The sequence below is a fragment of the Pelophylax lessonae genome (genome assembly GCF_965119305.1).
Source record: "Pelophylax lessonae genome assembly, chromosome: 1".
NCBI lineage: Eukaryota > Metazoa > Chordata > Amphibia > Anura > Ranidae > Pelophylax > Pelophylax lessonae.
Genome location: NC_138768.1, coordinates 457809149 through 457822623, shown reverse-complemented (window position 1 = coordinate 457822623; position 13475 = coordinate 457809149). Strand labels below are relative to the sequence as shown.

The following is a 13475-nucleotide window of genomic DNA, read 5'->3' as shown; positions in this document are numbered from 1 at the left end:
ACCCCCCACCCCTTCAACCTCTGCAACAATGCTGGCAGCACTCATACATCCATTTCCCAGGGACAACCTCTGCATATGACGCGGAGCACTTGTACTCAACTTCTTTGGTCGACCATGGTGAGGTCTGTTCTAAGTGGAACCTGTCCTGTTAAAGAGCTGTATGGCCTTGGCCACCGCGCTGCAGCTCAGTTTCAGGGTCTTGGCAATCTTCTTATAGCCTAGGCCTTCTTTATGTAGAGCAACAATTCTTTTTTTCAGATCTTCAGAGAGTTCTTTGCCATGAGGTGCCATGTTGAACTTCCAGTGACCAGTATGAGAGAGTGAGAGCGATAAACACCAAATTTAATACACCTGCTCCCTATTTACACCTGAGACCTTGTAACACTAGCAAGTCACATGACATCGGGGAGGGAAAATAGCTAATTGGGCCCAATTTGGACATTTTCACTGAGGGATTTACTCACTTTTGTTGCCAGCTGTTTAGGCATTAATGACTGTGTGTTGAGTTTTTTTGAGGGGACAGCAAATTTACACTGTATACAAGCTGTACACTCACTACTTTACATTGTAGCAAAGTGTCATTTCTTCAGGGTTGTCACATGAAAAGATAGAATAAAATACTTACAAAAATGTGAGGGGTGTACTCACTTTTGTGAGATACTGTATAGGAGTCAATATGAACTCTGATCCTCCCCATCAAAAAGATTACATGACTAAAGCTAGCCATATACTGTTCAACAGGCTAAACATAAATAAATGAATCGATTCCTATATCCAAAAATCCTCTCTGCTAGGACATTTTAATCTGACAGCTGAACCAGCACAATATTTCTGTATCAAATGTACCTCCAACAAGTTCGTCCAGTGCTGAAAGGACATCGAAATTGGCCAAAGTGCGAAGATGTATATCAGGACACAAGATTCCTTTAACACAGGGCTCGACAATCCCCGGGCGCCAGGTCGCATTTGCGACTAGAATTAGCGACCTGGCGCCTGGGGGTGCCCTGCAGAAGGTGTCCTGTCATTTTTGCCCGGACTTCCGCGCACGGAGTGCACGGACTTCCGGGCCGTCCGAAAATCGAGGCCCCGGCTTTTCGGCCTACTTGAGATGACAGGCTTCCAATGGGGAACTGGCGCCCTCTTGTGGAGGCCGGGAGTAATGACTGTTTCCACTGCCTTTTTGTTCTCAATTCATTCATTACCATCTCCCTGTCCAGTTAGTTACCTTTGACAGGGAGTGTGGTTATTATTTAATTTATTTTTTAAATGTAAAAAAAAAAAAAATATTTTTTTCTTTTTTTTTAATTATTAAAATAAAAAAAAATTCTTTTTTTTCCAATTATTAAAAAAAAATATATATATATAAATATATATCTATATAAATATCTATCTATCTATCTATCTATATATATATATATATATATATATATATCTCCTTTTTTTTTTCTCGTCGCCATGCCACAGCCGAAGGCCCCTTTCACACGGGCTGTCTGATCAGGTCCGCCTGTCAGTTTTTCAGGCAGACCTGATCGGACCCTTGATTCTCCTCTATGGAGCAGTAATCTGCCGCCATCTGATCCTGTCCACCAAAAGCAGACGGATGGATCGGATCAGATGGCATCGGATGGAAAGAGACAGTCTGTTTTCATCCAATTGTGCTAGAGGAGAGTGGGATTCTAGTCGTATTTATGTGTAAATTTAGTATCCGTTTTATTAAATAAAGCTTGGTTGTTAGTTTAAAAAAAAAAAAAAACTGGCTCCTAACTTTTTTAGCTGGCTCCTAGATTTCAGGAAAATTTGTCAAGCCCTGCTTTAACAACCGATTCCCTTGCACCGACAACATGCCCAGGGGCTCCCTGCAGCCCAACATGACCATTTTCCAAAAGATAGATTACAAAGCACCAAGACAGAATTGCTTGGTGCTTGGAGTCAAAGGAATCGGCCTGTCCAGAGGCAGAGCGTTTTTTTTCCTCATGATGACAGAATATTAAAGTGTTACTAAACCCACAACAGTATAATCTGTCTTGTTGATTCAGAATAGCATACTTGTTATATTCACTGTGTAACTTAAGTGATTAATCCTCTGCACTGTATTAAAAGGCTGTTTGATCCTGTATGCACAGATCTTCCCCCTCCTGCATGTTCACTCTTGACACGTCCAGATAAGCACAGTAAGTGTAGTTCAGCTGCACATGCTCCGTTTGGTCTCTATTGCTCAAAGAACACTTCCTAGTTTTAGCTGAGCCATTCAGGTCACATGGTAGTAACATCACACATTTGGGCGTGTATACAGATCCTAAATGACAGCCCAGTCCCTCCCCCTCCATGCCCAGTAACTAAAAAAGAACACAGTGGGTGGGATGTCACATCTTGATTGATGGATGTTCCGCTTTGCACAAAAGCATGAGGACACAGGCTATAGTGGATTACAAGAGGCAGTGATTCACATAAAGGAGTTAACACCACTGTATATGTTTTTGCAGTGTTTTTTTGACCTCTCAACAGCATCAGTTACAGCCTGCAGACGTGGATATTGAGGTCATAGATATTTCTAAACTTTTAAAAAAAAACATTTATTTCCCAAATTTCTAAATTCATAAATAATACAGATCATGCCAAAAATGTGTTGTTTTCTTTTTTCATATTTGTGATCCTCCTTTCTCTCTTTCTGTTCCTTTCCTTTTATTCTCTCTCTCCCCTGTCATCCTCATCCCACCTGGCAACTAACACTCCACTCCCTGTCATCCTCATCACACCTGGCAACCCACTGCAACCTTGCAAACACCCCACCCCCTGTCATCCTCATCACACCTGGCAACCCCCTGATACCTTGCTAACATGCCACCCCGTGTCATTCTCATCTTCATCACACCTGGCTACCCACTCATACCTTACTAACACCCCACCACCCCGTCATCCTTATCTTCATCACACCTAGCAACCCACTGATACCTCACTAACACCCAACCCAGTCATCCTCATCTTCATTACACCTGGCAACCTTCTGATACCTCACTAACACCCCACCCCTTGTCATCCTCATTACACCTGGACACCCACTGATACCTCACTAACCCCCCACCCCCTGCCATCCTCATTACACCTGGCAACCCACTGATACCTTGCCAACAACCCACCCCATCATCCTCATCACACCTGGCAACCCACTGATACCTCATTAAAACCCAACATGTCATCCTCATTACACCTGGCACCCCACTGCAACCTTGCAAATACTCCCCCCCCCCCCTGTCATCCTCATCAAACTAGGAACCCCACTGCAACCTTGCTAAAACCCCAACCACTGTCATCCTCATGTTCATCACACCTGGCACCCCACTGCAACCTTGCTAACAACCTACCCCGTGTCATCCTCATCACACCTGGCACCCCACTGCAACCTTCCTAATACACTACCCCCTGTCATCCCCATTCCCCCTATTACCCACTGCAATCTTCCAAACACCTGCATTGAGAAAGCAGCTTATTCCATTGTTGAGAGGACAAGGGTCTCTTCCCTACAAATGTGTGGTGGTGGGTAACGTGGTCTGTGGCATATTGAAATATGGAACACTATGTTAACAATAAAGATGCCCCCCCAGGTGAAAGATTATGTGTTACTAAACCCACAACAGTAAAATCAATCTAAGGAGAGAAAGAGGCGCCTCTAAGTGAATAAAACACATTTATTCAATAAAAGTATGCACTCACATCTGTAAGTAAGCAAATACGTGTAAAGGGACCCTCCTGGGGACTCCATGATAGGTAGGTGGGGGATAAAGTCATCTGATTCGTGCTGCCATCCCCCGGGGACTAGTCTCCTCTTCACCGTAGCGGGCATTGAAGGCAGAGCAGGAGCGAGAGTTGGCTCGGAGTCCGTCAGTGTGCTGTGAAGGAGCGCGGCTGCCTGCATCTCGCCAGCACGCACGCTCAGAAACGTGTCACATCCCCAGTGACCTCATCCACACACGCCTGCTGACCAAGCCTCGTTCTCAATCGACGGACTGCAAACCTCGCTCTCGCTCCTGCTCCGCCGTCATTGCTGGCCACAGTGAAGAAGAGACTAGTCCCCGCGGGATGGCAGCTTGGATCGGATGACTTTTTCCCCCACCTACCTATCTTGGAGTCCTCAGGAGGTTCCCTTTGAACGTATTTGCTTACTTACAGATGTGAGTGCATACTTTTATTGAATAAATGTGTTTTAAAGTCTACACTTAGAGGCGCCTCTTTCTCTCCTTATCTTCAGCTTGATGGAACCCCTGGCTCATTGGTTTCTAGGTGGCTGCCATAAATGTTGGACTCTCCCTTTCCATTGAAGACTTTTGATGGACCTATATGTACCTTGCTTAACTGTGTGGCATATGTTACATGTTTTTTCTCCTGAGTAAAATCAGTCTGTATATGCAGTAAAGCATGCTTGTTATAACCCATAGCGTGGATCCTAAAGGACTAATCCTCTGCATTGTGTAAAAAAGCTGTTCGATCCTGTTTCTTTGATAATCTCCTTCTTCCACAGACTCCAAAAAATAACCTATTATTTAAAGAAAGAGTCTATAGAGTCAGGCTTCTCAGTTTGGTGTATATTGCTATAGGAGTTTTTTTTTACCTGGGGAGGGTACATGCAGGGCTGCCATCAGGGGGTAAAGGCAATCCACTTTTAAGGGGCCCCAGCAACCCAAGGGCCCGGCCCGCAAACCTGCACAGCAGCATAATGAAACTGTTAGCACTTGCCACTTAGCAGGCAGGTGCTGGCCCACACAGAGCCCGCATTAAAGAATCACACTAGCAGCCGCCACCTGATTCCTCCTCTCCGTGTCCACCCTGCTGAGGCGGAGCCTGCTGCTGTTAGGTTACTGGTTACTAATGACTCTGGGAGGGGGTGTGGTCAGCCTCATCAAGTCACTGATTTAGTGTATGTGCATCAGCGTGCTGCTGGGCTGTATTTAATCTCCTCAGATGGGACACCTCACAAGCTGACATGATGGAGTTACATTGTGATTCTAAGGGCTGTTATACAAGAGAAAGTAGGGGGTATTGTGTACATGTTTGTCTGTGTGCCCGTGTCAGTGAGTACATGTGTGTATGTGTTCACGTGTCTGTGCGTTTGCGTGTCATATATACACATGTGAGGGGGGTTGTGTGCATACAGGAGTGAGGGAGGGGGGGGGGGGGGCTGAGTGCGTACATGTGCTGGATTGGGACGTCTTTTGTTGAATGTATTTGTTTTTAGAGGTTTTTTTTGTTTTCTTAGATCTGCTAGGGGAGGATAGATTGAGAGGTGTAGTTAGTGGAGTGTTAGTTGCTCAGAAGGAAGGGGAGGGAGAGGGAGGGAGGGAGAGGAGGGAGGGAGAGGAGGAGGAGACTGCCCTGGGTACATGTGATCACCACAGGGTCAATCAGCACTGTCCAGACATGTTCAGAGAATCAAGGGTCTTAAAGCCTGGTAGGACAATTGTGGGGGAAATTAAAACTCCTCCTACAGGCTACCAGCACTCACTGATACAAGTCACAAAATTGCTCTAATTGCTATATTACACAGCTGATGAAAAATGGTATTTATCAGTTTATATTTACCAAAATGATGGCATTTCCATGTTTTGTGTACTGTTGGGGACAAGATATAGTGAATGTAAAATCTGGGTTTAGTAACACTAAGTTTCAGATGTCTAGAGTGAATTGGCCAAAGAGCATTGTCTTGAAGGAGGCGACCATCAGGCAGAAGATTCTCATGCAGAAGTGGGCAGTCAGGCAGAGTCTGGATTAAAGAGTATGAACCTAAGCTTAAAGAGGGTTCCTGAAGAAGGAACACTATGACCTGAGACATGTCCATAACAAGACCTAGACACTCCAACAATAAGCTGGTACCAGCGCTGATTTCTGAAGGTCCACCTGAACCTCTGCAGCACCTGGACAGTAAGAGATACATGGCTTGACAGAGCCCTGGCTGACTGTTCCCTCAAAAGGGAATTGTCCAAGTATCTCACATTGGGAATTTTCCGAGAGTGCAACAGGGCCAACAAAGGAGCAAGGACCTTGGTAAATACTTCTTTAATAAAACAATGTATAAACACTTATGTTACTGTGCACTCGTTTTGTGAAGGGGATTTCACAACTAAAACTGGCTGTGGACATTTGTTCTGAATTCACAAAATGGAGGGTTGATCACTGAAAAGCTGTTGTATAATGTGTCACATAAATAAGCAATCACAAAGTTATAATTTATAGCGTGTGTTTTATAGCACTTTATAGTTGAACCAAATATACTGAGCACTTTATTATAGCACTAGCTTTTATTATATGTGCATTTATTCACAATGACAAATTAATTCATTTAAAAAGGGGGATTTTTATGTAATATGTTGGTAGCCATTTTCCCTCCCCGGTGTCATGTCACTCATTAGTGTTACAAGGTCTCAGGTGTGAACGGGGAGCAGGTGTGCTAAATTTGGTGTTATCGCTCTCTCTCATACTGGTCACTGGAAGTTCAACATGACACCTCATGGCAAAGAACTCTGAGGCTCTGAAAAAAAAAGAATTCTTGCTCTACATAAAGATGGCCTAAGCTATAAGAAGATTGCCAAGAACCCAAAACTGAGCTGCAGCACGGTGGCCAAGACCATACAGCGGTATAACAGGACATGTTCCACTCAGAACAGGCCTCGCCATGGTCAACCAAAGAAGTTGAGTGCACGGGCTCAGGGTCATATCCAGTGGTTGTCTTTGGGAAATAGACGTATGACTGCTGCCAGCATTGCTGCAAAGGCTGAAGGGGTGGGGGCAGCCTGTCAGTGCTCAGACCACATGAAAAGATATAATAAGATATTTACAAAAATGTGAGCGTTGTATTCACTTTTACTGTATAACTGACACATAATATCCCCTGCGCCCGCACATATTTAAAGTGATTGTAAAGCATATTTATATTAATATAAACAGGTTACACTTACCTGCTGTGTTCAATGGTATTGCACAGAGCAGCCCTGAACCACCTCCTCTTGGGTTCCCCGCCGTCACTCTGGGCTGCTCCTCTTCTCATTGTACCACCAAAAGGAAGCCTCTTCCTATGGGGGCACGCCTGTGGACTTGCTCTCAAGCTAGGGTGTATGTCTAATGACAAACCGTGCAGCTCAGCCCCGCCCCCCACTCACATAATTTCTTTGACAGCAGCAGGAGCCAATGGCTACTGCTGCTGCCTCTGTGGGCAGAGAGAGATAAAGAGAGAGAGAAGAGAGCAGCTGCAGACAGGCACAGTGCTGGATAAAGATTGAGCTCAGGTACAGGGGGCTGAGGAGGCAAGACAAATACAGGGACACTTTTTCCTTAATGCAGGTAATGCATTAGGGTAAAAAGGTCTAGCCCGGTAGGACAGCTTTAACTGATTCATAGCATCCCCTGCATGCACATACGCAAACACATGTAAATTAGGCATAGTGTCCCCTAGGCACAAACACATAAAAAATGTATAGTGTCCCATTTTCACACACGTTAAAAATGCAGTTTCCCCTGGCACACATATGTACAGAATGCATAGTGCCCCCTGCATGCAGACACTTGTAACTTGTGCATAGTGTCCCCTGTGTAAGGATACATGCATGCAACTGATGGTGTCCTCTGCATGTACAGTATCTCCTGTGTATCACATGTAAGTGAGTAACAACTGTTTTGTGTTTAGGGTCTTTGTATGGGTAAATATCTAAACACATGGCCAAGTCACCAAACGGCAACCAGAATTTGCCCTGCCCTGCCCCTGCCCTGCCCTAGTGTTAGAGGGGAAAAAAAAAAAACGTACCTTGCATCCTTCTTAATTGAAGCAAGCATCTCTTCTAATGCCCCGACAAACTAGAAAATATAAGAAAAGAATGGTCAACGCATTGCAAACTGTATCAACTTTTCATTTGCATTTGTATAAACTGCAATAAAAAAGTTACCTATGATGTCCCACAAAGCCTTAAAAAGAACCTAGAAGGACAGAACTAAGGGAAATGCTTATCTGTTCTTAAAGTGATTGTAAAGTCTTGTTTTTTTTTTTTTTTTCTATTAAAATAACACACATATTATACATATCTCCTCTGTGCAGTGGTTTTGCACAGGGCAGCCCAGATCTTCCTCTTCTTGAGTTCCTGGCTGGAGCTCCTGGGTCCTCCCTTCTGTTAAATACCCCCACAGCAAGCAGCTTGCTATAGGGGCACCCGAGCCGAGCTGCAGCTCCCTGTGTCCATTCAGCCCCGCCCCCTCTCTCTCCTAATTGGCTAACTGAGTTTGACAGCAGCGGGAGCCAATGACTCCGCTTCTGTGTCTCAGAAAATCAGGAGAGTGAGTCCAGGATGGCTGAGGCAATCGTGGACATCGCTGGATAAAGATGGGGCTCAGGGGAGCTGCTGCACACAGAGTGCTTTTTATCCTAATGCATAGAATGCATTAAGATAAAAAGCCTTCTGACTTTACAACCCCTTTAAAGCAGAGTTCCAGTCATTTTTGGGTTTTTTTTTTTTTTTTAAAGTCAGCAGATACAAAAAGTTTGGCTGTTGACTTTTAATAAAAACACACACTCACCTGTCCCAGGATCCAGCGATGCGGCCGCCCAAACCCTCTGTTCTTTCCGGCATCACAAGTGTGGGCACCCTGCTGTGACAGCTTGCGGCTTGAAAACCAGGTGCGTGCTGCGCATGCGCAAGTCGCGCTGCACATCCTCGATGGCCGGGGCAATCTTTTGGGACCTGTGACATGTCCCAGAAGACTGCAGGGAGGGAGGGGGAGAGGAGAACTTCCACTTGAGTCGCATAGACGGCCAAAGCAGAAGTGGAAGCAGGTACCTATCAAAACTAGGTACCTGCACCCCCCCCCCCCCAAGAAAAAAAAAATTACATGCCCAACGTGGCATAAAAAGGGTGAGGAGTGGATGGAACTCTGCTTTAAAGGAAGCATAGTGTCACTCTTAACCTTCACTTACTACTCAAAAAGTCGTATACAGTTCATCAATGGTAGTACCTAGATTATGTAGTCTTTTATTCAGCCAGCCATTTTTAGTGTTTTGTGTTTATATATTATTTTTTTGTATGCTAGAAATAAGATACAAATTCCAAGCAAGCTACCCTTTGCAGGGTAGAACAATTGTGGTGAAACCAAAATAAAGGTGGCAACAAAAAAAACAAACAATTGGTTGGCTCTTATAGCAGTCCACATCATTCTAGACTAGGCTCCAATTTGTTTCCTTTTGGTCAAGGAGGCAAAAGGAAAAGGTGGAAAAGAATGAAATAGCTTTGAGGCTGGTTCCTGGATGGGGCACTATTACCTCATATCCACTGCTATAGAAGGGTCTTCCAATCAAAGGAGCCCATACATTGCAATTTATTTATTTATTTCTGCCCCTGTTCTCAGACGTATCTTGATATAAGGGCAGATTAGGGTTGACTAAGTACTTCCAAAAGGTGATAGAAGGAGCGGTTGCTTTTTTCAATGCATTGTAATGAATTTCCTGGCATAGTAGAGTAAAAGGCCAGGTAGTGTTCCCTCAACAAGCGTGGAGGCCATGGCTTCCACAAGGCTCAGTAAGCAGGAGCCAGTGTGAGATGAGGCAAGGCCACTTTGTTGATAACAACCACCACCTCTGCCCAGAACTAAGAAATGATGGGACAGGTTCAGAATACACAGAAGAAGACACAATCTGTTTCGTGACATTGCCAACATGTAGGGGGCAGAGCTGGGTTCAGCTTATATAACCTGCGGGGAGTATAGTACACCTTATGGAGGGTTTGAATTGAACCAGCCTGTCCCTGGCAGAGACTAGTTGTAATGGCAGGTCCCAGATGTCAGAAAAGTTTTCATTATCTATGTCCATTATATCTCTCAGCCATTTGTTCAAGAGGCCAAAGATATCTGGCAGGTTAGTAAAGATTAGGTGCTGATAAAGTAGGGAGGCAGGTTTTTGCAGGTGGTCAGTGCATAAGAAATCTTCCAAGAGCAAGTTAGTCATAGGCTCTGGAGAGGGAATTGGCTGCAGAAGGCGTGGGGGGCTGCAAACACCAGAATTGCAGGATCCCTCTGATGAAGTCAGGCCTTTGGGACATAACACGTAAAGGAGGAGGCACAGCCCTTTATAAAGTCATCACGTTTAGATTTGCTGCTGCATGGCTCCCGGAGAGAGTACACAACAGCATACAAACTTGGAGTGTTTAACTGCTAAGGGAGATGTATTTTCACGGCTACTTTGATTTTTTTGAGATGTCTTTGATTCTCTTCAATTTGGAGATTGTGGCAATGGAGACTGTGGTAAACTGGAAGAAAGGGAAGATTCTTTTTTATGTGAGCTTTCTAGCCCTGGCAAGTGAGGGTGAATATTTTTGGTAAGAGTATAGTGACATGTGGCACATGATTTTGTTTGTTTGATTGCTGCACTTGAAGATCAAAAATAAATGTGAGCACAAAATAGTTTTTTGGGGGCGGTATTAACTGTGGAGAAATTGGAAACCATGAACACTGCAGTCTAAGGAGGCGATCTGAGAGAGAGTTGTGACAGGAGTGATTTTGCCCTGGACCTTAGTGCAACAGAGTTTGATATATATTCTGGAGGGGAAGAGCACAGTGTGAAAGGAAGAAAACAGGCAATTGGATTATGATAAAAAGTTTGATTTGACCCTCACATGCTTTAAGGGTCACAAGATACAGTGAGAATTTAAAAGAATAGGAAGGATAGAACTGATGATATGGGACTGTATTATTGAGCTAATATAAAAAAGTGCTGGTTTACCTAAACTTACAGTATCATGAGCAGATAAAACACAAAATTAGAGCATTGCACATGAGCCAAGAAAAGAGTCCACCTATTAGAGAAAAACAAAATAAAACTGCATACAAAACCCATTGATACTCCCTGCTTGCTTGCAGAAAAGGAAAACAAAGTAGCGAGAGGCTTATACCCATAAATAGTGAGAAGGCCTAAAACTGGCTTCCTAAAAATTCAGTCTATCATGGGAGAGCGCTCATAGAAGACCATTAGTCTGCCTGGAAGCACATGGCATGCAAATTAGGGATAAACTGTGGTTTAACTGGTTAACAGAACTGGTAACATTGCCTCATATCAATCTGCACCAGTTGAGTAATATTAGGACTGTGGTATGGTGGTTACCAATCCCTTGATTGACTGCTCAGACCTACAAGGAAGAGTCAGTCAGAAAGAGGGCTACTTTTGCTGTGCTAGCTTTTTAATGGAATTATTTTTCAAATATTAAATGTTAATTTGTAACGCATGTTTAAAAAGTATAAATATAAACCAAGCATTAAGAAAAAAGTAAAAAAAAATAAATAATACCTACAACTATTGCACATTTCCCTTTAAAGTGGAGTTCCACCCTCATTTTATACTTACCTCCATCTTCTCGCTCCGGGTCACCTGAAAAAGAAATGGCTAATCAAATTTTTTTTTTTTTTTTTTACTTACTTCGTAGCGAAGAAAATATACTTACCTTACTTCCTTCTTCCTCCTTCCTCGGCCACGGCCCGTCTTCACTTCCTGGCTCTGCAATGATTCCTGGGAGCTGAACGTCATAGCTCCCAGGAATCATTGCGCCTGCACCGGCCCCGACGTCAGTTCCGGGGCGCGCGCGTCATCCCCTTCTAAACAGCTTCTGGGCATGCCCAGAAGCTGTGGAGGGATGACGCGCGCGACCCGGAGGTGACGGCGGGGCCGGCGCAGGGCATCGTGGGACCGAAGAAGGCGGAAGAGGACGCTGAAGAGGATCTCGCTGGCTTCAAGCTGCCCACACCTGAGATGGCAGCGCTGGACAAGACTTTTTCAAGGTAAGCATTTGTCCTAACATGTAAGTGCAACCCGGGACAGATCAGAGGCTAGCCATTGTGGAATGCACTAGCCCTGACTGTCCCGGGGGTATTTAAAAAAAAAAAAAAAAAATTCCAGGGTGGAACTCCGCTTTAAAGTAGGGATGCACCGATATAGATTTTTTCCGTTTAAGTACTCGCCGATACAGAGTACCGATACGTTGCGGTGCGATAAGTATCAATACAAAGAAGATTGGCGCAAATCGCACTGCAAATGATCACATGCAATTTGAACAGGAATGCAATGCGAAATCCTTATAGGCATCCCGTTCCTGCAGATGACACCAAATCACGGACGCTGGACGTGCTCACAGGGCTGGAGGAGAAGTTCTGGGACCCCATGGGTATAGGGCGGAAGTGATGTCAGCTTGGGGGCAGACCGCCTCTACATCTTCTCCAGCCCTGTGAGCACCTCCAGCGGCCTTGATTTGTTATCATCAGCAGGACCGGGACACCTATGAAGATTTTGCATTTGGCTACATATGTACTGTGAGTTCTAACATTTTTAATAAACTGTCCATCACAAATTTCTCTTTCTATATACACCCACAGGATCAGTGGGGGGAATCGCAACGCATTCCTGTTCAAATCACGTGTGATTCTTTGCAGTGTGATTTGTGCCAATTCATTTTGTATTGATGCAAATTGCACCGCAATGTGTCAGTTTCAGTATCAGGAGCATTTACGAGTACGGACACTTGCTCAAATGCTTGGTATCGACACCGATACCAATATTGGTGCATCCCTGCTTTAAAGAATATGTTTGCCTTCTGAACATGTTACCCTCATGTTCAGGGTGCAAAATGTTACCATGTTCAGCAACCCCCACCCCCCTTCCCTGTGACAGTGAGCAAGGAATTCCTCTCCCCTGCTGAGGCTGACACATTGTAAAATCGGAGCGGCTGTGTTGTTCATTCATAGCAATCTGTGCATAAATAAACTAAAAGTAACATCTACCACTCCCGCAGACTACTTAGTTCTCAATGGACTGCAAGGGCCTTCATGGCCCACTGACACTTCCTCCAGCTCTCAAACAGAAACAGGAGGTACAAGCAAGAAAGCTGGAGGAAATGTCTGCAGGAAGACTGACATTGCGCCCGTGATCCAGTGATCGTGGGTGCAATACTTTGCAGGCTCCAGTAGAAAAAAAAAAAAAAATTAATGCACATTTATTATTTTTTTAAAATTTAGCTTTTTATGGTTTTCAAACTACTTTTGAATTTTCTTTTTCCCACTGTTTTACAGATTTTTTTAACACTGACTTTTTCCCACTTTTCCCTTTTAGGTAAAGAAAAAAAAAAATGCAGTAAAAAGCGGCAAACTACAGCAGAGGTTTGGATAAACGATTGGCCAACTATTACCAGTATTCATAACCACTGAATGTGTTTCTCCTTTAACCACTTCCCGAACAAATATAGTAAAAGTTGTTGTCCCATCCGGGCCGGGCGTCATAGGACGTCCAGCGGGATAGGAAGCTCTGCGCGCCCCCTGGGGGACACACAGAGCGGCGATCGGTGGTGCAGTGTGTCACTCTGACACACTGCATCTCCGATCCCGGTAAAGAGCCTATGACGTAGGCTCTTTACCATGTGATCAGCTGTGTCCAATCACAGCTGGTCACATAGTAAATAGGAAGTGCC

At 44.5% G+C, this 13475-nt stretch overlaps 1 protein-coding gene across 1 annotated transcript in view; it reads right to left on the bottom strand.

The window, feature by feature from the left end:
- Positions 1–13475, bottom strand: part of USE1 (unconventional SNARE in the ER 1) — a 194929-nt gene that overhangs the window by 159056 nt on the left and 22398 nt on the right. The window contains exon 2 of the mRNA XM_082273953.1: positions 7790–7839. Coding sequence (XP_082130079.1) covers positions 7790–7839 — 50 coding nt within the window. The remainder of the gene's footprint in view (positions 1–7789; positions 7840–13475) is intronic.